The 26579-nt window shown below is 42.4% G+C and overlaps 12 protein-coding genes across 12 annotated transcripts; 5 read left to right on the forward strand and 7 right to left on the reverse strand. All coding sequences in view use genetic code 12, as the record gives it.

The window, feature by feature from the left end:
- Nucleotides 1-64: 64 nt before the first annotated feature.
- Nucleotides 65-1432, forward strand: NMT1 (glycylpeptide N-tetradecanoyltransferase; the record flags this gene model as incomplete). Its single annotated transcript, XM_006689015.2, has 1 exon — nucleotides 65-1432. The coding sequence occupies one exon, from the start codon at nucleotides 65-67 to the stop codon at nucleotides 1430-1432; it is 1368 nt and encodes a 455-aa protein (XP_006689078.1).
- A 159-nt stretch (nucleotides 1433-1591) lies between these two features.
- PWP1 (rRNA-processing protein) lies at nucleotides 1592-3271 on the forward strand (the record flags this gene model as incomplete). Its single annotated transcript, XM_006688516.1, has 1 exon — nucleotides 1592-3271. One exon carries the CDS (start codon nucleotides 1592-1594, stop codon nucleotides 3269-3271), a length of 1680 nt encoding a protein of 559 aa, XP_006688579.1.
- A 125-nt stretch (nucleotides 3272-3396) lies between these two features.
- PSN45_001156 (uncharacterized protein) lies at nucleotides 3397-4995 on the reverse strand (the record flags this gene model as incomplete). The annotated part of the gene is made up of 1 exon (XM_006688517.2): nucleotides 3397-4995. One exon carries the CDS (start codon nucleotides 4993-4995, stop codon nucleotides 3397-3399), a length of 1599 nt encoding a protein of 532 aa, XP_006688580.1.
- A 163-nt stretch (nucleotides 4996-5158) lies between these two features.
- PSN45_001157 (uncharacterized protein) lies at nucleotides 5159-6196 on the reverse strand (the record flags this gene model as incomplete). The annotated part of the gene is made up of 1 exon (XM_066157591.1): nucleotides 5159-6196. The coding sequence occupies one exon, from the start codon at nucleotides 6194-6196 to the stop codon at nucleotides 5159-5161; it is 1038 nt and encodes a 345-aa protein (XP_066013688.1).
- Nucleotides 6197-7087: 891 nt separating this feature from the next.
- Nucleotides 7088-8434, reverse strand: PHO5 (acid phosphatase pho5; the record flags this gene model as incomplete). The annotated part of the gene is made up of 1 exon (XM_066157592.1): nucleotides 7088-8434. One exon carries the CDS (start codon nucleotides 8432-8434, stop codon nucleotides 7088-7090), a length of 1347 nt encoding a protein of 448 aa, XP_066013689.1.
- Nucleotides 8435-8541: 107 nt separating this feature from the next.
- Nucleotides 8542-9945, reverse strand: PSN45_001159 (acid phosphatase; the record flags this gene model as incomplete). Its single annotated transcript, XM_006688518.1, has 1 exon — nucleotides 8542-9945. The coding sequence occupies one exon, from the start codon at nucleotides 9943-9945 to the stop codon at nucleotides 8542-8544; it is 1404 nt and encodes a 467-aa protein (XP_006688581.1).
- A 442-nt stretch (nucleotides 9946-10387) lies between these two features.
- Nucleotides 10388-14010, reverse strand: PSN45_001160 (uncharacterized protein; the record flags this gene model as incomplete). The annotated part of the gene is made up of 3 exons (XM_006688519.2): nucleotides 10388-13441; nucleotides 13501-13638; nucleotides 13939-14010. 3 exons carry the CDS (start codon nucleotides 14008-14010, stop codon nucleotides 10388-10390), a joined length of 3264 nt encoding a protein of 1087 aa, XP_006688582.2.
- Nucleotides 14011-14181: 171 nt separating this feature from the next.
- On the forward strand, nucleotides 14182-16162 carry HST2 (Sir2 histone deacetylase Hst2; the record flags this gene model as incomplete). The annotated part of the gene is made up of 2 exons (XM_006688520.2): nucleotides 14182-15023; nucleotides 15136-16162. The coding sequence occupies 2 exons, from the start codon at nucleotides 14182-14184 to the stop codon at nucleotides 16160-16162; spliced, it is 1869 nt and encodes a 622-aa protein (XP_006688583.2).
- Nucleotides 16163-16215: 53 nt separating this feature from the next.
- KRE6_1 (beta-glucan synthesis-associated protein) lies at nucleotides 16216-18372 on the reverse strand (the record flags this gene model as incomplete). Its single annotated transcript, XM_066157593.1, has 1 exon — nucleotides 16216-18372. The coding sequence occupies one exon, from the start codon at nucleotides 18370-18372 to the stop codon at nucleotides 16216-16218; it is 2157 nt and encodes a 718-aa protein (XP_066013690.1).
- Nucleotides 18373-19224: 852 nt separating this feature from the next.
- Nucleotides 19225-21735, forward strand: ATG9 (autophagy protein atg9; the record flags this gene model as incomplete). The annotated part of the gene is made up of 1 exon (XM_006688522.1): nucleotides 19225-21735. The coding sequence occupies one exon, from the start codon at nucleotides 19225-19227 to the stop codon at nucleotides 21733-21735; it is 2511 nt and encodes an 836-aa protein (XP_006688585.1).
- Nucleotides 21736-22147: 412 nt separating this feature from the next.
- On the forward strand, nucleotides 22148-24325 carry NOP14 (nucleolar complex protein 14; the record flags this gene model as incomplete). The annotated part of the gene is made up of 1 exon (XM_006688523.2): nucleotides 22148-24325. One exon carries the CDS (start codon nucleotides 22148-22150, stop codon nucleotides 24323-24325), a length of 2178 nt encoding a protein of 725 aa, XP_006688586.1.
- Nucleotides 24326-24715: 390 nt separating this feature from the next.
- Nucleotides 24716-25228, reverse strand: PSN45_001165 (uncharacterized protein; the record flags this gene model as incomplete). Its single annotated transcript, XM_006688524.2, has 1 exon — nucleotides 24716-25228. One exon carries the CDS (start codon nucleotides 25226-25228, stop codon nucleotides 24716-24718), a length of 513 nt encoding a protein of 170 aa, XP_006688587.1.
- Between the last annotated feature and the right edge of the window lie 1351 nt (nucleotides 25229-26579).

Here is a 26579-nt window from a genome sequence, read left to right on the forward strand (position 1 = left end):
GACTCAAAATCTGACGCGAGCCTCAACAAAAAAAACTCAACCTCAGCCCTCACATCTGTTTAACATGTCTGATGGAAAGAAACCACTTAATAACAAATCCGTCGAGGAGTTGTTGAGCTTGCTCTCGATGGGGGTCGAGTTGAACGAAGCTCAAAAGAAACAAATGAAAGACCACAAGTTTTGGAAGACTCAGCCAGTTCCTGATTACGACGAACAGATCGTTAAAGAAGGTCCTATTGACCAACACAAAACCCCTGCTGATATTCCAAATGATCCGTACCCCTTACTCGGTGACTTTGAATGGTATGATGTCAATTTGGATGATGACGTTGAGCTCGACGAGTTGTACCAGTTGTTGTATGAGAATTACGTTGAGGACGAGGATGCCACATTTAGGTTCAAATATAGCAGAGAGTTTTTCAAATGGGCATTGAAGCCGCCAGGATGGAGAAAGGAGTGGCACGTTGGTGTTAGAGTCAAGACCAGTGGTAGGTTGGTCGCGTTTATTGCTGGAACTCCGTGTACATTGAAGTTGACCAAGAGTAACAGTACCATCAAATCGGTTGAGATTAACTTCCTCAACATCCACAAGAAGTTGAGATCCAAGAGATTGGCTCCAGTCTTGATCAAAGAAGTCACCCGGAGAATCAATAAACAGGATATTTGGCAAGCTTTGTACACTGGTGGACAAGTGTTACCTAGCCCTGTTTCAACTTGTCGTTACACCCATAGACCCATTAACTGGTCCAAATTGCATGATGTAGGATTTTCTCATTTACCTGAGAATCTGACTAAGGCTAAGATGGTTGCTCATTATACGTTACCTAATGCCACCAACACTGCTGGTTTTAGAGAGATGTCTGGTAAAGACTTGGACCAAGTATTCGACTTGTTGACCAAATTCCAAGAACGTTACGAGTTGATCCAGGTGTTCACCAAGGACGAAATGAACCACTGGTTATTGGGTGGAGAGTCTGTTGGAGACTCAGGTAAGTCGAATGTCATCAAAACTTTTGTGGTGGAGAATCAAGATGGTAAAATCACCGACTTCTTCTCGTACTACTTGTTGCCTTTCACTGTGTTGAACAACCCCGACCATAATGAGCTAGGAATTGCTTATTTATACTATTATGCTTCCGACTCGGTATGGGACTCGAATAACGGCGAAGATGAGAGTATTTACAAAAAGAGATTGAATTCGTTGATGCAAGACGTTTTGATTACGTCCAAGCAATTCGACGTCGATGTTTTCAACTGTTTGACTTCCCAAGATAATCCTTACTTCATCAAGCCTTGTAAATTTGGAAATGGAGACGGATTCTTGAACTTTTACTTGTTCAATTACAAGACCTTCCCTATACATGGTGGTATCGATCCCAAGACCAAGGAAGTCACGGTTAAGAAAGGAGGAATTGGAACCGTGTTACTTTAATTTCTTTATGCCACTTCAAGTGGACCGTACATATATTAGGTACTAGTTTAATAATACCCTACTAATCTGATCGTGGTCGCAGTGTTCTAATTCTGGCGAAGCTCATCTCACATCGCATTTGAAAAAAAAAATTGGTACAGCATCAACCTTTGAATCACAATGTTATCTGCGTCTACGTGGGTACCAAGAGGCTACGCTGCTGAGTTTCCAGAGAAATACGAATTGGATGATGAGGAAATGGAGAGAATTACCGCCATGGCTAAACTCCAGCTTGGAGATAATGCACATGAAGAAGATGAAGACCAAGAAGACACTCATAAGGCTCAAGCATTAAAAGAAGATATCGAGATTGATGACGACTTGAAAGCATATGACTTAGAAAACTACGATAACGATGAAGAGAGCGAAGGCGAAGATGTTACTATGTTACCAGGATTATCAGGGACCTCTGCTAAATATCATGAAGGTGAAGATGGACAAGATCCATACTTGAGTCTTCCAACCCAAGAAGAAACCGAAGAAGACAAAAAAGAATTGCAAGTATTCCCATCTGATAACTTGGTGTTAGCCACCAGAACTGAAGATGAAGTCTCTTACTTGGATGTCTATGTTTATGACGATGGTGCTGGTAATATTGGACCCGACGACATTGTAGATGATCCAGAATTACAAAAAGGTTACATGAGAGAATCCTCTTTGTATGTGCACCACGACTTGATGTTGCCAGCATTCCCGTTGACAGTTGAATGGATCAACTATAGGCCTGGCTCGGACTCTGAAGACAATATCGGTAACTTTGCAGCCATTGGTACGTTTGATCCCCAGATTGAAGTGTGGAACTTGGACTGTGTTGACAAAGCATTCCCCGATTTGATCTTGGGAGAACCTGAGCCTGCATCGGTGCCAACTGTCAAGAAATCTAAGAACAAGAAGAAGAAGAAGTCAAAGTCTCAACATGTAACAACCCACCATACAGATGCAGTTTTGTCTTTAAGCCATAATAAGATCCACAGAAACGTATTGGCATCTACTTCTGCCGATAATACCGTTAAGTTATGGGACTTGAACACCGGTGTGGCTGTACGGTCATTCGATTCGATCCACTCCAAAAAGACTGTTTCATCATCGCAATGGCATCCTACTGAATCATCTATTTTATTGACCGGTGGTTATGATGGTACTTGTGGTATAACTGATGTAAGGTTGTCAGACGAATCAGAAATGACCAAATCATTCAAGGTTTCCTCGTCGGAAGAAGTCGAAGCTGTGAAATGGGGTATTAGTCCTGAAGTTTTCTACTGTGGAACCGATAGAGGTAATGTCTATTGTTTTGATGTCAGAAGGCCTGAACAACCTCTTTGGACATTACACGCTCATGATGCTGGTATTTCTTCCTTAGAAGTCAACTACTATCTTCCTGGTATGTTAGCTACTTCTGCCATGGGTGAAAAGGTTGTTAAGTTCTGGAAGTACCCAGTGGATAGTGAATCTAAAAAGGGCCCTTCCATGATATTAAGTCGTGATTTCGGGGTTGGAAATGTCTTGTCTACCTCTTTCTCCAACGATATCGAAGTTGCTGGTAATATTGTTGTTGGAGGTGCTGCTGTTGGTTTGAAGATGTGGGATTGTTTGAACAATCGGTCTATTCGCAGCTCTTTCAAATCGGAATTAAAAGACTTGCAAAAGCGTGCCAGAGAAGAGAGCGCTAAGCTCAATAAGGTGTCAAGAGTAGCTAGCAAATACCAAGGTGAGGAAAACTACAATGATAATGTCATCACCATAGACCCAGATAGTTCTGAGTCAGAGGATGAAGATGAAGAATTGGAAGACGAAGCTTAGAAACGATTAAACATTAATGTATACCGAATATACGCAATAAACATACACTGTTTCATTAATATATACATACATACCACCTATGGGCTCTTTGTAACCTGTTTATAGTAAATAACGGTTCGTATGTCTCAATAATAGTCATTAGCCTCGTACTCGGTGTTGCTTTCTTCATCATCAACGTCATTCAAGGAATCCATTTCTGCTTGATCATAATCAGCCTCGTTGAATTCAACATATCTATTTCTTTTGAGTTCTACCTCATCATCTGAGTTTATGTCTTCATCGTCGGTTTCTTGAGCTTTGATTTCTTCGTCCTGTTCGTCTTCCTTTGCTTCCAACTCAATCTTGAGCTCATGCAAAATATCAAAACATTCAGCCAACAAAGCATTCAATGTACCTTGGCCTTCGGGAATTTGATTATTGATGATGAACTTGCCGTCATTTCTTAAATTGTCTAATGAAGCCAACTTAAATTGGAACGGATATAATTCTCTCAAGTTGTTCAAACCATCAATTCTCTTTATATCCAAAAGACATCTTCTCACAGTGGATAATTGATTATGGATTGGTTGTAAAGACTCACTGACAGGCTCACTGCTTTCTAGTAATTTATAGATCAACGAGTAGCACCTTCTTAATAAATATAATAATAATACCTGGATGCTTTTGAATTTCACATTTGTCTTGAGGGTGTTTGAAGAATTCAGTAAAATATCTAACCGGGTGGTTTCAATATCCTTCAACTCGTTTTGAAAGTTATACAAGTCTGTCTCTCTCAAGGTCCATCTTCTAGTAATCAAAAGGTTTTCTAAGTTCAACTTGATGTCAATCAATCGGTCAATCAAACTCTTAAACTTTCTCATTTCATCTTGGCAGTTTTCATCCAATCCCAATTTACTGAACAATACGTTGAAACTCTTATCCTTATTGATATTGATATCCTTTATCAAGTTATTACAATCATCGAGTAATCCGTCCAATATGGGCCGGCTTCTGTCATCACAATTATTAAAATTCCCTTGTTCATCCCTCAAATCCTCAACCCTTTTCAACTCGGCTTGGAATTTATCCGTGGAATCCTGGGCATTACTATCAATAACCAATCCTATCAACCCTTTCCTCAACGTCAATAAGCTGTTGTAGATAGACTTGACATCATCAGGGATATCCTTGATTTTGGCCGCAAGTTCATTGTATAGGTCCTGACATTTGTTATACTTCCTCCTGATATAGTTGATTTGTTCATTTTTTTGGGGAGTGGTATGGTCCAGATCTTCATCTTGACTATCATCCTGATAGTTATAGTCGTCAATGATACGCTTTATCTCCACCAATCTGTTTTCTATGGGGGTCAAATCGTCCATGGTGTATAACTTCCCATCCCTCAAGTGGGTCAACAACTTATAGACGGTAGACAAGGAGGAATAGGTGGCCGGAGCAAATTTGGTCAATCCGCACGTGATGAAACACAAGGAGATCAACTGCCAGATGTCGTCGACCACCGAATCGTTGAGGTTGGGTAACTCGAGCTTCATTCCCTTGATTTCCTCATCTTTTCTGATGATAGATAACTCATTCAAGTGGTCTAAAAACTTATTATAGATGGCGTAAATTTGCTTGGAATCCAAGTATTGTCTCCGATTATTCTTTAAATCTCCCAACTCCTGGTAGATAGCGTTAAATTCCGTGTTAAGAACCTTTTCATATTGTGGTAAAGTGTTCTTCATTTCTTGGTAATGGTATTCGAGGAAGTTTCAAAGTCATTCCATTTTCGTAGCGGTTTCTGATAAATTGGCCCGCGTGGTTCGAGCACGATCTCCGAAAACTCACTTGGATACCCCGGAGATATTTGATTTACACCAGTTAACTATATTCATTTGATTACTTAAATTATAGACCGTCCGGGTTGGCCACCTGTAGGATTTTCCGAGAGTAGTCAGTTTCATCGGCCAAAGACCCTTCACTAAGTCGCCTTCTTCCCAACATTATTGGATTCAATCGCGGATCCACCAATTCGCCCGACCGCTGGTTGACATTATCAGAAGGATGTGTGAAAGGATTGGCCATGGGCATTTCAAGGCCGTTGGTCTTGGCCGACCTCTTGCTCTTACCGGTACCGTAGTTTCTATCTATTGAGCCGCCCATGGCGCCGGTGGGCTTATCGAAATATTCTTCTTCATCCTCATCGTCCTCTTCAGCCCGCTTGCGTCTGATAAAAAAGAATATCAAAAACCCGATTATCGCCAACGCCGCCACGCCACCCACAACACCGCCAACAATGGGACCGATGTTTGACTTCTTCGAGTGCTCATCACTGTCTTTACTGGAGCTGGTCGAGGTGGCTGATGCTGATGCCGAGGTGGAGGTGCTTGAGGGTTCCATAGTAACGGTCTTCACCACGGCTGTGCCGGAGCCAGACGACGTGGTGACGATCTTGGTATCGTCGGTACTGGAGGACGAGGGAGAGTCTGTCACCGAGCTGGCGTCAGACTCGTCTGACTGTGTGGTTTTGGTGTTGGTAGTGGACGAAGACGACGTCGCGCTTGATGATGGGGCCAGAAATGCGGTGCTCGAATCAGTATCGGCCACACTCGATGAAGAGTCTTCGCTGTCATCGGTGCCGGTTCCCGCATACAAACTGAAGGCACTGGCCCCTCCACAGTAGTCGGTACCATAACCGGTACACACGGTATCACATTCAGAGGAGTCCACCTCTTTGGAGGTGGGTTTTTTGCTGAGACAATAACAGGTGTCACCGTTGGTAATCGCCACGTAGGGGCTGTTAGGACACTGGGTGGCACAGTACGACGACGTCTGGTACTGGTACAGGCCTTTATTGGTTCCGGAAACCGAAGAATAGCATCCCAACGATGAATCAGCGCTGACGAGAGCCATATACGTCAAAAACACAATCAATATGGACTTCATAGTGTAGTTATGGGTAGGGCAGTGATGAAATGAATGGATCGGGGTTGATGATCCCGGGGTATGATATGAAAGGTCGTTAGTTCGTGATAATACAAAAGGTTCTGTTTTCCAGAAAGCTAGGTGATTTGGTATAAACAAATTTTTTTCCCTCACTGGCTCGTGTTTAAGATGGCAATGTGAGACTGAAAAGGGTGAAGGGTATGTTCTTTTCAAAGATAACGAGTGGAAAGGGTGCCCAGTCTGTTTATAAACAACGTGTTGAGAAGTTGAGAAAGAAAAAAACAGATATGATATATACTGATGTTCAAAAAATTTCAAGTTGTTACCACCCCCTTTGGAATCTCGAGACGTGTGCAAAGTTGAAAGGGGCGAAAAAAGAAACCCCTACAGTCGATCGCCAATGCGCACCCTTATTAAATGGGATATTTCACGCGACATTTTCTCTTCGTCTAGGTACATTAGTGTTGGTAGCGCGCATTTGGGGCGTGGTGGCCGGGCGTGCGCGACATTCATATAATAGAGGTGCATACTGGGGGATCCACTATGCCAGCGTTTGTGCCGGTAAAGCTGTAAGTTCCGAGAAAAAAATATATAACCCTCTGGATAATGGTTGTTGGTTCTGTCATGACCGTGGTCCATCGACGGCATCTGGATGTTCACACCTTTCATTTCCGCTCGAAATTTTTCGCATTTCGTGTTAGGCTTTGCTGCACTTTTAGTCGCGTCGTGCATTGATCTAGACCTGGCCATAATCAACCGAGCATCAGCACTCATTGCGGATGGGGCTTGTAGGGGTGCGCAGCTTGTAATGTCGTCGGCTACACAATCACACACATACATTCGCTCACAGTAAGCCTGGCTCAGCTCAATATAATTATCTATAATTCTTCATTACGGGAAAAGTGGCGCATTATATTCAACTTCGTCATAGTCCCAGTAGAACGTGAGCTCAGCCCGCTGCAAATCCCTATTATCACACTGGTCGTTATACTCCATGGACACGACTGGTTCTAGCATCGCCGAAACCTCTTGAAGACTACAGCTGAACCCTGGCCCGTACTTGCACCGCATGGGCAATACGCTGTCATTGAGTATTATCCTCACGTAGGTGTTTCCACCACACGCAAGCCTCTCAACTATGAGCCTTGTTGACTGGGGAATAATGTGACTTTTGGTGAACTGCCGGTCGAACTGAATCTCTTTTGCGTCGAGGTGGTCGGTGAACAATGAGAGTGCCGTGTACAATGTGACAAGGTCGTAGTCGTGCGTGAAGCTGATCCATAGTTTTTGTGGATTGGACTTATCGTGGAGAAGCTGGAGGAGACTTCTCACGAGCGGTGAGCCCGCTGCTTGCGAAAACCGGTTGCCGGCACCGACTTCGTGGTAGAGCAGCACATCTTTGTTGTATTCGTTCAGAACCAACTCATTGTTGGTAAAGATCCCGCACAACTGCGAATGGCCCTTGACATTGATCTCGTAGGCACATGCGTCAAAGAGATTTCCAATTTGTGTATCGGAGATATTGAGGGTGGGATTCTCAACCTGGAGCCGGGTTCTGATCTGAGCAAAATGTCGAGTATATTGCTTGTACTTGGCAATTTTAGCTTGTTGGAAGCCCAAACATCCCTGGCGTGGTGTCAAAGAGTTGGCTCCGGTGCTGGAGTCCTCGCCCATGATGTTGAATTTGACTTTGCGTGTGTTGTACTCGTCGCCCATAAACCCTTTGATGAAATTCACACTTGTATCGTAACAACGACGTGAATTGGTGGAAAACACAGGGAAAATCGTCAGCGGGTCGTAGAGGTGGCCGTAAATCCGCCTGAAACTCTCGCCATCTCTGTGAGCACTTAGACTGCCACTGTAAATGCTGTCACTATTGTTGAGAGTCACCTCCTGATCGAAGTTGTTGCTGTCAGTCACAAAGAATTCATATTGTGTGAGGAACTCTAGGGTGCCATTCAAAGACTGGCCCTTCAAGTGGTGGATGGTGGAGTTATACTCAATTCCGCTGTTGCCCGTGGGAAACCGCTCGCCGTGCCTTCCAATCAAATATGCCTGATCCACCTGGCACTGTGGAGGAGCTAAGGGAGAAATACCATACCCTGAGTACTGGAAGTATGGGCCCGAGCCGCCCAAGAAATTGAGGAGGTTATACTGTTCAGACGCCGCTAGTTCGGGAGTTGCCACATTCGGGTGATGCGGTAGAATCAATCCTGCAATCAACGATGTTAGTTTCATTAAGGGTATTTTTATCCACACACGTTGATCAAATACTTCGCGATGTTGGCTGCAAATTTTCCAAACCAAGTAAATTCTACGGATTTGGTTTATTGAATACAAAACTTTTAGTTAACAATTCTGGGAGCAGTGATATTATACGCCTCGTTTCCTTGCCAGTCCCAGTAGAATGTCAAGTCTTGAGGATAGTCGGGGTTAGGGGCACACACATCTTCCATGTCAAAGTCCCCAAACCTTTCTTCCACGTACTCTTCAAAGTCAGACAATTTACACGAAAAGCCAGGACCGCTGCTACAGCCCTTGATAGGTTTGACGGAGTTGTTGATGATGAATCTCACGTAGGACTCACCATCATTGCTGTAGCTGAACTTCTCAGTGATGACTCGGGCGCCCATAGGAATAGGATCAATATGGTGGTAGGTGTCAGTGAATCTCACTTGGTCGTTAGGCAAAGGCTCGATAGTGTCGAACAATCCCAACGCACTATGGAAAAGCTCGATATCGGTGTCATGGATAAAACTCAACCAGATTTTCTGTTCGTTATCGTCATCTTTCAATAACGCCAACGAAGCGTTCAATTGCACCCATCCAACGTATTTTGTCAAGTTATGGCCCGGGCCGGCCGAGTAATAGAACAGTAAGTCATTCTGGTAGCTGTTTGTCACATATTCGTCCTGGGTGAACAATTCACAAAAGGGTGAGGCCCCTTTCGCGTTCAATTCGTAGCCGCAAATTTGGATCAAGCTTTGAATATCAGCAGTGGTCAAATTCAACCCATCATTCTCATCCACCAATCTGTCCACAATCGTGTCTAAGTAGTCAGTAGGGAACTCTTTGACGAAGGCGGAGTTTGCACTGCTGTTGTAGTTGGTACAACCCCATCTGGGGGTCAAGGTGTTGAAACCCTGGGTGGCATTTTCACTGATGACATTATACACATAGTAGTCCTTAGTGAAGTTGGCGCCCAAAAATCCCCTGGTGAAGAAGTCGGCCGTCTGGACCACTCTGGCACTTGCACCAGCAAACACCGGCAATATCTGCGAGTCGTTGTACAAAGAGTTGTATTTGCTTCTAAAAGTCGCACCCGCTTTCCAAGCAGTCTCAAATCCGCTGTAGGGTGAATCACTGTTAGCAGGAGTGGTCTCATACTCGTACAAGCCTTGGTCAGGAACAAACCACTCGTAATCGTTCAAGAACGCCAATGGTCCCACAATTGTCTGGTTATAGCTCTGCAACCGGTCAATAATAGCTTCATATCCCAACCCCGCCAGTAACCCAGGAAATCTTTCCCCATGTCTCATCAACAATTGAACCTGTTCCAAAGTACAATTGTCAGGCAAGTCAGTGGAAATCCCGTACCCCGAGAATTCTAAGAACGGCCCAGCCCCCGACAAGTACTTGACGATATTGTACTGGCTGGTGGCTGCTAAGTCAGGGTTGGCCACTTGTCTGTAGACATCCAATGGTAAGCTCAAGAGACTCGAGAACAATGCTTTGGAAAGAGAAACCATATTTGGTGGATTGAGTTCAACCGGGGATTTTTTCTAGGTATTTATAGTGCGTTGCAGCCCCTGATTCACTGGGGGTATTGGTATATAGGGGAAAACGTTTTTATCATTATAGCTCGTTCAGGCCGCTCGCGCGGTGCCTATGCAGGTCCCAGTTTATTTCAGCTAATTAGGTGCAGCAAAACCACGTTGTTGGGGCGTAGAGAGCGGAGTTATTGTTGGCCCTACTTGTTGAAATACGAATTATAGTGTGCGGGGATGTGAGTTTATGGGTCTATGGGTCTATGTGCATATATATGGTGAGACATGTTTTTTTGTGTTGGGGCCCCAGTCATTTGTCTCCCCCCAGTCCACCAGCCAATGCAACGTGCAGCAATCCCATTGTGCGTATGGGTTGCATCCCAAAATCGGATAGTGGGAGCCGATAACTCTTTTTGGCAGTATCTTAACGCCTACCTTTCTTCTTCCCTCCGCCGACCTTCTGGCCAGGCTTACCATTCTTCCCCTTTCCTGAGTCGGCTTTCCCGCTTGCCGCTGGTAAAACTACCTTTAGTTTGGAAACTGGCACCATCGCGATAAGGTCATTAGCCTTGGCACCCTTAAGCGCTTCGTGCTCCTCGGGCCAGTCCAACTCGTTATCTTCCTTGGACTTGTCGACCTTTCTACCGTTGAAATATGTCAAGATTTCGGAGATAGACTTCCCCTTCTTATTGTTTCCAGGTTGAATCTTCACCTTATACTTGAATTTTTGGAGCGAGAACCATGGCCCAAATACAGGAACAAAATCCACTATGGTATCGGATTTGGTGGGCTTCGCAATCAAACCATCGAAAATCGAAAGATACTCAATCTCGTTCTGTTTGTCTGCCATATCTTGTAAAAGGTACTTTCGCAACTCTTTTTCGTCTTGTTTCTGTTTACGCTGCTGGATTTTGTCCTGGTTTTCGTACTTGGAGTTTTTGTTTTGTTGTTCTTGTTCAACCTCGATTTGTTTCTTGCGGTTTTCCTCCACTTGCTTCAACGTACCTAAGGCTTCCATTCTTAAGATCCGATCTTCTTCATCCTGGTCGGCATATTTCTCAGCTATCTTCTTCATCTTACCCTTCTTACCTCTCTTGTTCACGATCAACAAGTTTTGGAGTCCCGAGTCGAGCTCAGAGGGGACAATGCTACTGTCATTGGCAGCATCGTCTTGTTGCAGCTCTTCGTCATCATCCACAACTGCCTCTTTTTCTCGTTCTTTCCTCTCCTGCTCCATAATCTTCTCTCTGATCAACGATTGGTCAATGTCTTGCTTCTTATTGTCATTGGATAACTGCAATCCCATCTCTTCTTGCCGAACCAACCTCTTTTCGCGGGCCCTCTTGGTGGTTTCATCATCACCCACGAAGTAGATACCGAATCCCATAACCAATTGGACGGGGGGCATATGTTCCTTTTTACCTTTGAAGTTGAACTTTCCGGGTCTTAATAAACTGCCATCGATGTCTTTCTTCGATACTCCAGGACCTGGCAAATACCAGGCAGAAGAAGAAGACTTGTTGCTCCAAGATTCGGAGTTGCTCAAACTGAACATACCAGCCTGCCAGATGGTTGATGGAGGTACTGTTTCTCCCTTGTATGGGTTTTTTATGAACACCTTCAACGCTCCTTCGATATCGGAGTACACAAAAAAGTCGTCATCATTGAAGTACCGGTAGTAAATCATGTCATTTTGCAAGTCGTCTTTTCCACTGAGGCACAAATATCCGTCACTAGTAACAAACCAGTAGAACTTCTCAAACCAGAACTTTTCTCTCACCTTGTTCAACGCTTCAGACTCATTCTGTAATGCCTTTGTAAGGTCATGTGTGATCTTTCTTTCAGCATTCTGCAACGCAATCCCGGTATTCTTTTCAACTTTGAGTTGTTTTACTTCAGCACTCTTCTTTGAGTCAAAGAAAGTGCTGGCATTGGCATACGGAGATAATGACAAGTCGATCCAAACAGAAATGGTAGGCACGGATTTAGTCTTCTTTGACTTTGACTTTGACTTCTTCGTTCCTCTAAAATCCGAATCCGAATCCGAATCTGAATCCGAATCCGAGTCCGAATCGCTGCTCGAACTGTCAGACTCAGACTCGGTATCTGAACTGGACGTTTCACTGCTTTCGACGTTTTCATCAACATCCGTATCTGGGAGATTCAACTTGATTTTATTTTCTAATAAGTTCAAAGGTAATTGAATGGCATTGGTGATATCATCGCCACTCGATTTTTGAAGCTCAATGTACTTCTCAATGTCATGCCAGTCCATTTGCTTCTCAAGCATGCCATTTATGAAATCGATACACCCCGAAACCAAATTAGCATTCAAAATAATTAAATCTCCCTTTTTGATATTGGCGTTCTTCTCGTTGATTAAACTTTCAATCTGTTTGACTCTTTCATTCTTGGCTTTATCCAACCGCTTCATGGCCAACTGTTTCTGGTTTTCGATTTTAATCTCATTTTTCAAGCTCTCCAAAGTAGAAAAGAACTGATCAAGGGTTTTGTTGTATCCTTGGATGCTGGTGAACTTATACAAAGATCCGTCTTTAAATGGTCTAAAGGGGTGAAACTCATCGAATAAGTACTGCAAGTTTTCAGCAGTCTCCTCCGTGGCATTAGTATTCTTCTTGCTGACGATTATTCCTTCTATTTCACCTCCTTGTAGAATCTTAACGTACTCATCTTCACACTGGTTCATGGTTGCAACTATAGTAGACAACATCTCCGAGTCATGGAACTCAAAGCACGACGAGCTCGAACGGATCCCGTTTTCGTTCAACGTTTTCAATATCAAGTCAGAAGAAAGATGCAGGGCATTCACAAAGAGTAGCTTGTGGATCGAAAAGATCTTGGACTTCTTCAATTTGGTTGGAGTATGGCTATTGGCAAGCTCCTTCAACCTGTTTTGGTTATCTTCCACCTTGGTCTTCTCTTTCTCTATCCAGGAGTTAATCTGCTCCACCTCGTACTGGCGCTTTACGTAAGGCTCTGGTTCCTGTTCAAACAAACTTCTATCAAACATGTTGTATGTCTCGTTGACTGCAAATTTGTCATCATTGGAATCCACCACTCGTTGTAACATCAAGATTTTTCTATCATGGTCCAATAACACAATGTTTCCAGCACTGAAGAACTCTAATACAAGATAAAACAATCCGTCACTAAACTCCATGACCAAGATTCTGTCATCACCTATTTGCTTGATGCTACTTAACCGTCTAGTCTTCAAATGCTTCCGCAACTTGGTGACAAAGTTCAGGGGAGTGGGCTCGATGTTTCTCTCGTAATCAGTAAAGTGGATTCGGTTTCCAAACTCGACTATCATAAGTTTTTTGGAGTCGGGAATCGAAAACTTCAACACAAACTGTCTGGGGGAGTGTAACACATTGTAGATGTTCTGCAACCGGTAGTTCAATACAGACTGGAATTCGCCAGTGAGGATCTGGAGATCCAATGCAGTGATCCTTTGCTAGAGATGGGTTAGTATATACGTTGGGAATTATGTACACAATATTAGTTGCCACATACCTTCATTATTGTGGACTGCGATTCGGGCTGCTTGAAAATTTCGACATCTTTGTTCTTGTGAGCGTTATTTCTGGATGCAAATTTGAGCCATTTAAATGGGTGTTTGAAAAAGTCATCAATTCTACTGGCAGCCACCACCTGGAGATGAAGGTGTCTTAGGAGTAGAGTGGAGAGTGGAACCTGCCACTCAGGTATTAGCAGCTCGAATTCCAAGTTACATTCGAAGTGGTATTGGCACATCAATGTAACGTCAAATTATCTACAAACATTAAACAAGCCTTTGCTTGTCCTATTGGGTCACATTGATCCCGATGTATTACACCGGTTACATCGGATAGTGAACAAAGGGAATTTGTTTGTGGGGATTGGAACCGTTACTAGGATACACATCCTCCTCAAGTCAGTCTCAGTCAATAAAGTTTCACGTTGCATCTCCACAAACAGCGCCGGCAGCCTAGCTCTGACTTTTCTGTAACAGGCATTTCCAGTGTCACGATTTTTCGTAATCATATGGTTGCAATTTCTTATCTAATACTTGGGGTCAGATCGCGAGTCTTGAGAAAAATGTAACCTTCAAATAACGGTTGTGACATTTGTTGAAAAGTCCTAGTGGGGATATAAATAGCTATATATGTCCCTTGAAGAACCACATACTCAGACATACAGTATATTTATCTGAAAATGCCTTCCCAAATCGCTCATAAGCACCACGACGAAATCGACGACAAAGGATTCACTCTTTTGAAAGGATTCTTAACTCCAGAAGAAGTCGAAACCTACAAGGAAAGTGCCAGAAAAGTTGTTGAATTGGCACGCAAAGGTGACTGGAGTGAAGTCAGAACCAGAGGTAAGCAGTTCCCACCTTGGCCCAAAAACTTCAGCCCCGATATATGGGGAATTAGTGGGTTATTGAACCCTAAATTAGGGGATTTGTCACTTCCCTTTCAAGAATGCTATTCAAGCAGTAAGATGTTGGACGTGGTATGTGACATCTTGCAGACCAACCAGGAAAGCTTGTCGATGGAATTGTTCAACATGTTGATCAACCCTTTAACTGATTTCGGTTTGGACTGGCACCGAGACCATATCAAGCCTGAAGCCACTGAGGAAGAAGAAAGAGAAGAATTGCAGGCCAATCCTTTTGCAGGAGCCCAGTTCAACTTGGCCTTGACTGATGACGAGTGTTTAATTGTTGTTCCTGGGTCTCATAAACGGGTAAGAACCAGTGAAGAGAGAGAAAAGACCATCCCCAAAGACCGTCAACAACATATTTCGGGCCAAATCACAGTCAAGTTGAGTCCCGGAGACATGGTTTTCTACAATAGTAACATCTTGCACAGAGCTCAATATTCTGCTGCTAGCGAACGGTTGACTTTACATGGATCTTACGGTCATAAAGATTTTGGAAAGTTCAGAGCCAAAGGGGTGTTGCAACACGGGGTTGCTCTGTGGATCCATGAGTTCAAGCCCATCAATTCTAACTTGGAAATGTTGTGGAAAAAGCTTGTGGCATTGTCCGAAGAGTTCAAAGCAGAAGAATTGGGCTATTCTTTAGAAGGCTAATAAGTGTATATGAATGTATGAGCATTAAATTTCGCAATCGCACCGATTTCCATTATCAATTTCCCATGGTAGATATATCCAACAACTATCACCAATTGTGGACCACCTCAAATCAGGGAAGAAAGTCACCTTCTTCCTGGGTGCTGGTGTCAGCACTGCCGCCGGCATTCCTGATTTCAGAAGCCCCAAAACCGGGTTATATTCCAATCTTGCTCGTTTGAATCTACCCTACGCAGAAGCAGTCTTCGATATCGATTACTTCAAAGAAAACCCCAAAGCTTTCTACACATTGGCGGAGGAGCTATACCCTGGAAAGTTCCAGCCCACCAGTTTCCACTACTTTTTGAAGCTTGTGCAAGACAAGGGCTTGTTGAAAAGAGTCTATACTCAAAACATTGACACTTTGGAGAGAGTGGCCGGAATAAAAGATGAGTATATTGTTGAAGCACACGGATCTTTTGCATCAAACCATTGCGTCGATTGTAACAAGGAGATGAGTGTCGCTGATGTCAAGAAGTTCATTGCCAAAAAGGAGGTTCCTGTTTGTCCCGAATGTAAGGCATACGTGAAGCCCGATATTACCTTTTTTGGCGAATCGCTACCAGCAAGATTCTATGAGATGTGGGATGAAGATGTGGATGATATAGAGTTTGCTATCGTTGCTGGAACCTCGTTAACGGTATTTCCGTTTGCCGGTTTGCCTTCTGAAATCACTGGAAAAGTCACTCGGGTGTTAATTAATAGAGAGGTGGTGGGAGACTTCAAATCAAAGAATAAGAAGGATATCGTTTTACTTGAGGACTGTGAATTTGTGGCTGAAACATTGTGCCAAATGCTTGGTTGGAAGAACGAGTTACATGACTTGAAGAATGGTAGTTACAGTTTTGGAGTTGAAGACGAAATTGAGGAGGTCACGAAGAGTATGAAGGAGGTGTTGGGAGAGAAGGAATCAGGAACAGAACATGTAGACGAAGCTAAAGAACTATCACATACGTCTAATGATACGACAGACGATAAAAAAGACCTTGATTCTGACAAAAACGAAGATAAGTGGTTGGGTGCTAAGCTATTAGATAAATTGGGTAACTTAAAGATCTGACAACATTCATTTAGTTTCTTCTTTCATTTTTAATCAATAAAATACATAATTTCCTAACATCCATTGACTAAAGAGTTCTTAGGGAATGTGTAACCTGCATCTGTCCAACTTGTGAGATTGACATTCTGGTAGGCATTTAAGTGATCGTTGATGTAGTCTTGAGTTGGGTAATCATCAGGTTCACATGTGACACTCTTCTGATCACTTGGTTGATAGACTCTGACATAGTCTATTCTCAATTCGGATGGGAAAATAAGGGAAGGCCAGTTAATATATGCCCAGTTATTAGAAAGACCAAAATTCATCACGATACTCATGGGTTCTTTGGAAATTCTTCTCCAGCCAATATTACCATTTGGAGCTAAGGCATTGGCATAAACAGTAAAGGTTGGTTCATCACCAACATACCATGTACAATATCCATCAGTGTCATCATTCAAATACTCATAGCCATAATGTTGAAAGTGGTGTTCACCACCTCCCCTTTCGTACCACGAATTGTTCAAGGTTGTGACGGCCGAGACAGCTTGTTGGTAAGGCCCACCAGTATATGAATTCATACTTGTGACGGATAAGTTATAAATTTCCACAAAGTCATAATTGGGATAATACCAAATATCGTATGGAGCAATTTGCATGGATTGAGAAGCAATACCAACCAACACTTCAGTTGACACTTCACCTTCAATCAAATCGATTTCAGGGGCACCTCTACCGGTTCCTCTGTTGGGGTGGTCTTCTCCTTTACAGGTACAAACGTTCAATTTTTGGCCTGGCAAGTAAGAAATACCGTCTAAAGAAGATTGGTTGGCAGTGATACCAGAATCACAGGAATCATAGGTGTAAGGCCAGACTCCTTCGGTAGAAGCCATATAACCAGCTCTTCCCAAGTTACCCATGGTCCATAAACCTGGCCATAACCCAGAAATGTTACCGTAATGAGGTAATTTGGCGGAAATTTCAATCAACCCTTGGGTGAAACACATCTTGTTCCAACTATGGATCATCCCGGACCTGTATAATAAGTTATGGTTCTTAAAAGCGTCCATTCTCAACACCAAAGTACCATTGGCAGTGGTACAGGCATCAGGGTCGTACCATTCCAAATCGGTGGTGGCCGCATAATGAAAGTCTGGAGCGTAGAAGAACTGGTCATCGCCTTCGTAGAAGGTTCTACCTTCAGCATTAAACTCATCAGAGAACACCAAAGGCCAAGTATCACCAGATCTGGTCTTCTTGGTTAATGCATCTTCAGGGGTATCTGGATCAACCAAAGCGGTTCGGATACTGGCCATGATGGGATATGAATAATGGGTTAATATTTCGTAGGTCTCTGGAGTGTAGTGATGAGCAACACCTGTGAAGGTGACGACAGGCAATACCACGAAAATGGCCATGGCGGCAATGAATAACCCGATAAACGTAAGCAACCCACCCAAGGATCTTTTGTCCAAGGCCCTCAAATCATGTATAAATCTGTTTTTGTCATAGGCAGCATCAGCTATTGGGTCTGGATTATGCAAGTAGTCATCGGGCTCCTTCTCATCGATATGCAATGGGAAAGACGAGGCTGGGTATCCACCAAACGGAGAAAAGTCTGCCGAGTTCAAGAACGGGTTAGAGGCAGACCGGTTAGAAACCGAGGAACCCGTGTCGCTCTTAGAGTTGAGGTTGCTGGCGGCACCGCCGGCCTGGCCAGCGTTGGCGAAAAAAGTCGAAGATAACGACGTCGAGCTCACCACCCGTGAGCCGTTTATGGACGGATACCTATCGTACTCAGAGGGTACCTGGATGTTGGTGGAGTTCTTGTTGGCGTAGTTGGGGTTATTCAACAAGTTGTTGTTGATGGCATTCAAGCTATCTGGAGTATTGGCGGTGCTGGTGTTTGCCAACAAGTTGGATGTGGTGTTATTATTGCTGTTGTTGAGATAATAGCCATTGTAGTTGGAGGCGCTGGAGTGCTTGAGGTTGGATCCGGAGCCGGTGCTGCTGGAGATGGCGGCTGCGGTGCTGTTAAAGGGTCTACCATATTGGAATTGATCCTCATCCAGTTGGGATGATGATTGGTGATTCGACACAAACGAATCGGAGCTTTGTTCCTCTATGGGGTTTATGAACGGGTTGTCTTCCTGGTTCAGGTGGTGGTTGTACTCTTCATCCTCGTAGTTGCTCCGTGGTTGGTTGGAGGTCAAGTTTCTGTGTTGGGACATTTGCCTATAAATAAATACTCAGGAGGACACTAGACGTAAAAAAATAAACAGCAAAGACGGGGACAAACAATGAATCCAAGGATGTGGTATATTTCAGGGGACGATCTGAAACGGTTAGCGAGTGTCAGCTATGGATGCTTAAAGATTTAAATCAAATACCCAAAGGGAAAAATAACAACTGCCAGAATGTAAAAAACTTCAAAATCAATCTCACTGGGATTTTGTGCTACGGGCGCACGTAGTTTTTTTATTGCGAAGCTAAAAAAAGGCGTTTTTGTGTTGCTTTTGTTACAGCCTCGAATTCAAAATAATACTATTTTGGCAACCGTTTTTTGATCAACTAATGTTTTGCGCCAAGTGAGGGAGTTAGGAGAACATACCTATACACCTAACATTTTGACCACCTCATCATCTCGTCTTCCTAATCCTATAACAATACACAACACCTACGGCAACTCGTCTCTAGGGTCTGGCATATTACCATCTGCCGTCGCGACATTTCCCTTTTACTGTATGGGCCCTAGTAACTAGATGCGACTGCTTGATGGAGAAGCATCTCAGTTGCCGCAAATGTGGCTAAATATCACCAACCGCTCTACTCTTGACAACCTTGACGCGTAAACAAAACTATTGTCATCAAGCAGGACGTATGTGATGGATCTTGCACCTTTAGCAGCCCCTGCCTTTTCAAGGCTCAAACTACTTACCTGGTGAAACTTCGCACTCGCACGTCCTCCCGCCGGTGCCTGCGCTGCCCCGTCGAGAGCAGGTCGTGCGCACGTACTCCAGGAGCCGCTGCTGCTTCGCGGGCTCACGCATCTTATCTATCATTATCAAGCAGGCCATTGACTAATGAACAACCAGAACCGAGATAATGATACGTTTCTCTCGAGGATATTTGGCTTGAACTCGGTGTACTATAATCAGGCCAATGGTGCCAATGGCATTGGCAGCTCGGGTCATGGGTTTTATGACGATAACTCGGTAGATTTGGAGGCAAACTTCCCCATGGACTCCAACTCGGTTCATCTCCATAATTTGAACCTACTAAACTCTGAGGAAGAACCAGAGAGTGATAATAATGATGACTCAGACTCACATTCGTTGAGCTCGGCCGAGGATGACATAAGTCGTTTGGACGAGGATAACTTGGTATCAAATGATGTTCCACCAGGCGCTACATCCATCAATTGGAACTCACAGAGTCACCAGATCCCGCCAGAACCACTGGCAGACAGGGCCATTAAGTTCAATCTACCCAAAAGGCGGTCTGTGTTCAAGAACAACAAGTTGAAGTTCAATATTCCTCCAAAGGAGAGAGCTCTTTATCTATGGGCCAACATCGTCAACATGGATGAGTTTTTGAATGACATATATTACTACTACCAAAACAGAGGTCTCAACAATATTGTTTTGAGCAAACTCGTGGACTTGTTCATCCTTGCTTTTATCTTGTGGTTCTCCGTGTTTTTGAAATGGGGTATAAATTATGAGTTTTTCAGAAGCTGGGACCAACAGCTGGAGCACAAGATATATTTGAATGACTTAATCAAGGTCCATTACTTTCTGGAGATCCCTTTCATGGTGAAGTTTTTGTTACTTGGGTTTAGCGCATACATAGTCTTGAGACTAATACAGTTGTACTTCAATTACAAGTACAAGTTAAAGGAGATTCAAAACTTCTATTACCAGTTGATCAACATCCGCAACGATGATGAGCTTATGACCATCAGCTGGTCAAAGGTAGTGAGTAAGATTGTGCTATTGAAAAATTATAACAACCTCACATCTTCGGCCAACCAAATCATCAATACCAATGACTTGAACTCGAAAGTTAGGTTGAACCCGCAGGATATAGCCAACCGTATCATGCGGAAAGAAAATTACTTTGTGGCATTGATAAACAAAGATGTGCTAGACTTGGAAACTTCATTGGGCCCAATCAAGTTGACAAATTCAAACTTGTTGACAAAAACTTTGGAATGGAATTTAAAACTATGCATTTTCAACTTCATCTTCAATGCTAATGGACAAGTAAACTCCAGGATCTTGAAAGACTTTAACCGGTACCAGTTATCTCTCGAGCTAAACAAACGATTTAAAATGGCTGCTATCATCAATTTGATCTTGTCTCCTTTCCTAGTGGTCTATTTTGTTTTGTTGTATTTTTTCAAATACTTCAATGAATACCGGTTGAATCCTTCATCCATAATTAATTTGAGACAGTTTACTCCATATGCTGAGTGGAAGTTAAGAGAGTTCAATGAATTACCCCATTTCTTCAATAAGCGTTTGAGGTTATCATATAACCCGTCTAATAACTATATTAATCAGTTTCCCTCCAACTCCTTGTTGATTAATATGATGTACTTGATCAACTTTGTCAGTGGATCGTTTACTGCCATATTGGTCATATATGGTCTTCTCTTGGAAGATGAAAACCATAATTTTTGGTCGTTTGAATTGACCGAGAACAAATCGGTATTGTTCTACATCAGTATCTTTGGTACACTCTTTGCAATTACTTCAAATTCGACTGATAACGGTTCAAATACAACCAACTCAAGACTGAGTTCTGATGAGTCAACGACGTATTATGACCCAGAGGCATCAATCAAGTATGTGTCTCAGTTCACGCATTATTTGCCCAAGCATTGGAAAGGAATATTACACACCCAACAAGTGAAGAATGAATATTGTGAACTTTTCAAGTTGAGGATATTGATTGTTATCAACGAGGTATTGAGTATCTTGCTTACACCCTTCTTGTTGTGGTTCAATATCTCCAACTATTCAGGCGCCATAATAGACTTTTTCAGAGATTACTCTATCCACATTGATGGATTGGGGTATATCTGTTACTTCTCCATGTTCAATTTCGAGCAAAATGATAAGAATATGTTGAGCAAAAAGAGAACCCATAAAAGAAGAAAGAATCTCAGTGATAGTGACCTTCATATTGCTGGTGGTGGCAGTGTTATACGCAACGATGATGACAACGATGACGATGAGAATGATTTTTTTTACCAAGATGACAAGATGATCAAGAGTTATATGTATTTCTTGGAAAGCTACGAACCCGACAAATCAACTAAGCGTACTTCGAACACGAAGAGCTCCAAAGGACCATCGAATTCATTTCATTTCAACAAGACTTTAAATAATAGGTTCAATAATAGAGGTAATTTCAAACCTCTCAGCAAAATCAAAATGAGCCAAACGTTGGATCCTTCCAGCTCATTAATGAATGATGAATTCAATGATCTTGTGGACAACAGTGAAATATCAGTTGAAAAGATAGGAAAGTCTGGAGTATTGGGAATGTTGAATCAATTCTACAAGCAAGATATCAACAAACAGTAAATTTCACCATTTTTACTTTAGCGAATAAAATTATTACAAACAACGTCAACAGCAAAATATCAAAAATATCTATAGGCTGTGTTAGTTACTTCTTAGTATGTAGGATACTCATTAGCGGGCCTAAATTCTTTTGTCACGATGTATAAACTTGTCTAGGTTGCAAATTGGTTGGGCGGTCGTGCACGTCCAATATTATTTCTGATACAGGTATTTGAGGTAAAACGAGGTTGGAAACCAATCAAATCAGCAAATTATACAATTTTTCAGAATAAGAACTATCCCAAACCTCCAACATCTCTTCCACTGGAATTAACTTGGTTTGGTACTTTCGCTATACGTACTCATCTACCTACTTGATTTCTAGTGCTGATAGTCGCGAAGAAAAAAACTCATCTCATCTCAAAGCGTTAACATGGCAGGATCACAATTAAAGAAGTTGAAGGCCGAGTTAAAGTCGAAGGGGTTGGTTGGTCAAACCAACACCAAGTCTCGAAACAAGAGAAACAAGGCTCCTTCCGAGAGCAGAAAATCAGACAAGGAAGAGATATTACAAGGTATCAGATCCAAGTTCAATGTGTTTGATGCTAGAATCAATAGAGTCAAGAGAGATGTCACCATTATAGAAAACGGAAAGTTCGTTAAAATGGGTGAGTCAGAGAAGAGTAATCCCACAAAGCTGAACTCTTTCATGAACAAGAACTTGAAGATAGCGTATGATTTACACAAGTCTCAGAAGGGTAAAAACAGTAGACTTGTTGATAGAAGATTTGGAGAAAATAGTGGATTAAGTCAGGAAGAGAGAATGTTACAGAGATTTGTTAAGGAGAGGGAAAGTCTGAGTAAACGTAATAAGTTCAGTATCGAAAGTGATGAAGATCTGGACGATGACGACGAAGCAGAGTTCATGCTATCCCATGACGGTAAAACATTGGCACACGATGAAGAATTTGGAATGGACATGGAAGAAGAACCAACCCAAGCTCTTGCTCCAGGACACAGAAAAACAAAGGCCGAAGTCATGAAAGAAATAATAGCTAAGTCCAAGTTCCATAAAGCCGAAAGACAAAAGGTATTCAGACAAACCCAAAATGAAATCGATACGTTGGATGACCAATTTCAAGATATATTTCAGGAAGCAGGAAAGGCCACAAAGAATGGTCCTCAGTTTAGTGACAAGAAACAAGAAGACATCTTGTATGATGAAAGAGTGAGAGGTTTGGTGTTCGACAAGAGAGCTGTTCCAGCAGACAGAACCAAAACCCAAGAAGAGCTTGAGACCCAACACAACGAAAGGTTAAGAAAGATTGAAGATGAGAGAGCAAAGCGAATGGAAGGAGAAAGAGATGCTGAAGGGGATGATCTCGACCAGTTTTGGGGAAGTGAGAGTGATGAGGAAAGTAGTGAAAAGGCAGAAGAATTAGACAGAGACGACGAAGACGAAGATGTTTCTTTCCCTTTGACCTTGGAAGAGTTCAGTGATGCGATAGAAGTGGAAGAGGATCCCATTGAGTACGTGAACAAGATTATCAAAACATACAAACCACATTTGAAGGAAGGTAACAAGGATAGAATGAACAAGTTTGTTGCAATCTTATTCAAATATGTTACCAAAAAGCCTGATGATGAGCTTATAAAAATCTTGAAAAAATTGAGTGAATCGTACAACGAAGAGTTGGTAGGGTTTCTTCGTGCAGAAATGCAGGAGATTCAAGTACGTATTGGAGCTCAGGCCCTAGAAAAATCTGACTTGGTTTACTTTGCTTTGTGTGGTTTGATTTTCTCCAGTTCCGACAAGTACCATTTAATTATCATTCCAAACTTGATTTTGATGAACGAAATATTGAGCACATTTATTCCACAGGACATGAGTCGTATCGAATTCAAGCATGTGGGGCAGTGCCTTTTCATAATTGATACAGTGCTACAGTACCAAAGATTGAGCAAACGATTCGAGCCGGAAGTGAACAACAGTTTGATCAAAATATTAAAGGCCTGTGCCAGTATTAATGGAACATCCACTGAATCGGTATTGTCGCTCGACGAACTCTTCGTGGAAGAACCCAAGGTCAGCTATGTTAATAAGACCTATGAGCTCATTGATAGAATGTCTGGGTTATACAAGGAATATTCGAGTTTAAAGAACTTTATCGAGCAGCTTATGCCGTTGTTATCAAGGTTCCAAGCCAAGAAAGTTGGCAACACGCATAAGTTACAAGCCGTCATCGACAAGTTGAACAAGTTGTCGCACAACATCAAGCTCACTCCATTGGTGTTGCAAGCTCATAGAAAGATTGCCATCAAAACCTTACAACCCAAATTCGAAGAGAACTTCAATCCCGGTAAGAGTTACGATTTGGACTTGAATAAGCAAGAAGTCAATAAGATGAGAGCCCAATTGAAGAAAGAAAAGAAGGAAACCTTAAAAGATATTAGAAAGCAAAATGCATTTGAGACTAACGAAAGGTTGTCAGAGAAGATTAAGATGTACGACGAATATCACTCCAAGATGTCTAAAATTGTCAATTCCATTTCCACCATCGAAGGTAAAGAGAAGAACGATTATGAAAAGGAGAAAAAGAGAAGAAAGTGATTTAGGTAGCATTTTAATAGACATAACTCATTTATCGCAGTTGCAGCCAACCCGCATCTCAGGCATCTCGGAGAAAACCAAAATTGCTCGTCATTATTCAGGAGTGGGCGAAAAATTCGATTGTCACTGGTGTGCAAACCCAATGACTAAAAGCACCCAGCAATCGTAAGTAATGGACTAGATACTATTGTAGGCTTAACTCAAATTAGTTTATTGACTAAAAGTGACTTTTACAAAACAAAATAATACACTAAACACAGAACACTGATATTCAAAATAAAGGAGTTATCTAAAGGGGGAGGCACACTTCCATACCACCACCACTTATTTTGAGTCAACCAATAATGTCGCATTCAAGAAGGGTATGGGGGTAGTGGTAAGAAAATGGACTTAGGCCTGAGACATGGTTGGAACACCTACTCTTGGAGCAGACTTGGAGGAAGTGCCAAACAAACCACCCTTGAGAACGGAGATGAAAGCAAACACCGTCGACACAAAAAAGATAGCAAAGGAAAAGTAAAGGAAGGCAACCGAACCTTGGGCCTTTCTACATCTTCCGGAACTTCCTTGAGCAATGGTGTTGTCATCAACGTAGTCATCATTAGAACAAGAGTGAACATGGATGGCAGCAGCAATGGCAGTGGCAGCGGCAAAGGTGAAGATGAGGTTCAAAAAGTCAAACACCGCCAAAATCAAAGGCCAGGCAAAGGCGGCAAACAAGTAAGCAAATACTCCATAGACACTTGAGGTCAAGAGACCAAAAGCAGCAGCAAATACAGCAAAGTTAACTTGGGGGTTTGTGTGGTCAGAGGTAGTGGCGGCCAACGAACCGGTCAAACCTAAGGCAATGACCAATATAACAAAGTTAAAGGCTCTCAATATAACGTCACCAATGGCCAACATGATACTAGTAAATTCTTGTTGATTTTAATAAATTGGGCAGAAAGAACAAGTTATATAAACTATGAAATTTTCTGTAGTGGGCCTTGAATTTGTAGTGAGGATTTCAAATGGGTAGGTTTAATTGAAGGGAGTGTACATGCGCTCTTTGTTAACTATGAGACAGGGATTTCACTATCAAATTAAGCATTTTTATAAATAAAATTGCTAGTATTGCTAGCGGCCTAATGAGGGAATTCCGTGCCGGCACCAATGTGGCGCCTACCGGTTTAGGCATTTTCCGGTACATAGTCCCAGAATTCCCTGTGTTGCTGATTAGCCTGTGTACAGTGTTTCCAGGATGAATAACACACCTCCAATATCCGAATGTCGCAACTCACATATAATTAATAGCGCAGTTTATGAAGTTGAATAACGTAACCAAACATATTCATTTACGTTTTCTGACTTTTATAATATCGCAATCTGGCTTCTAAATTATCACATTTGTAGTCATATGCTGTCGTAACTTGAACCACCGATTTTTCTGATCCAAATATTTTGTATAACGCTCTCTTCACTAATGTTTAACGTACTCTGCTCGATAAAAATGTCGCATAGCCCTGTAAATTAATTTCTCGCCCCGTTTACAATCATATCGCACCAGAAGGTTTTCACTATTCGCACCTTAAGTATTATAAAGTGCTGTCTTCAAAAATTTGAATATCGTATTAGGGGGTTATAGAATATCGTCAATTGATCAGTTCAGGAATGACAGAAGCGACAACAGAATACCAATTCGTTTATGACGATGGAGACAACAATATGGTGGATGAAGCAGGTAATCCAATAATTGACCAAGGAGATATTGATGATTGTGTTCCTCTCGAGACTTTAGTAGATTTGACTCAATATCGTGAACAGGTAAGGAGGGAATTTGAACATAATGCTAATCTGGGACTGATTCCAAATTCTTACAATGGCGATGACCCAGGTAATGACCCAGACAAGACTCCTAAGGGCAGTAAGCCTGTGAAAGCAAAGAAGGAATGCACCCGTAACTATCATCTCTATAGTTCTAAAGATAGAGAACAGTTCTTCGACCTCTGGATTGAGCGGCCAGGGTGCTCTATTGCATCAATTGCTAAGCAGTTGGGCATAAAACCCAGGAATGCACAGAGATGGGTTAAGGAATACAAAGAATCGAAAGAAAAGGTGTTACCGGAACCCAAGCCAAGAGGAAAGGCAGCCATATCTAAACTTGACGAAAGTCATAAAGAGTATTTGAAAGAACTCATTGATCAAAATCCATCTTCCACTATAAACGACATGATGGAAGGATTATGTGAGTCTTTCATGGATCTCAAGGTCAGCA

The sequence above is a fragment of the Yamadazyma tenuis genome, chromosome 1 (genome assembly GCF_029203305.1).
Source record: "Yamadazyma tenuis chromosome 1, complete sequence".
In the NCBI taxonomy this organism is placed as follows: Eukaryota; Fungi; Ascomycota; class Pichiomycetes; order Serinales; family Debaryomycetaceae; genus Yamadazyma; species Yamadazyma tenuis.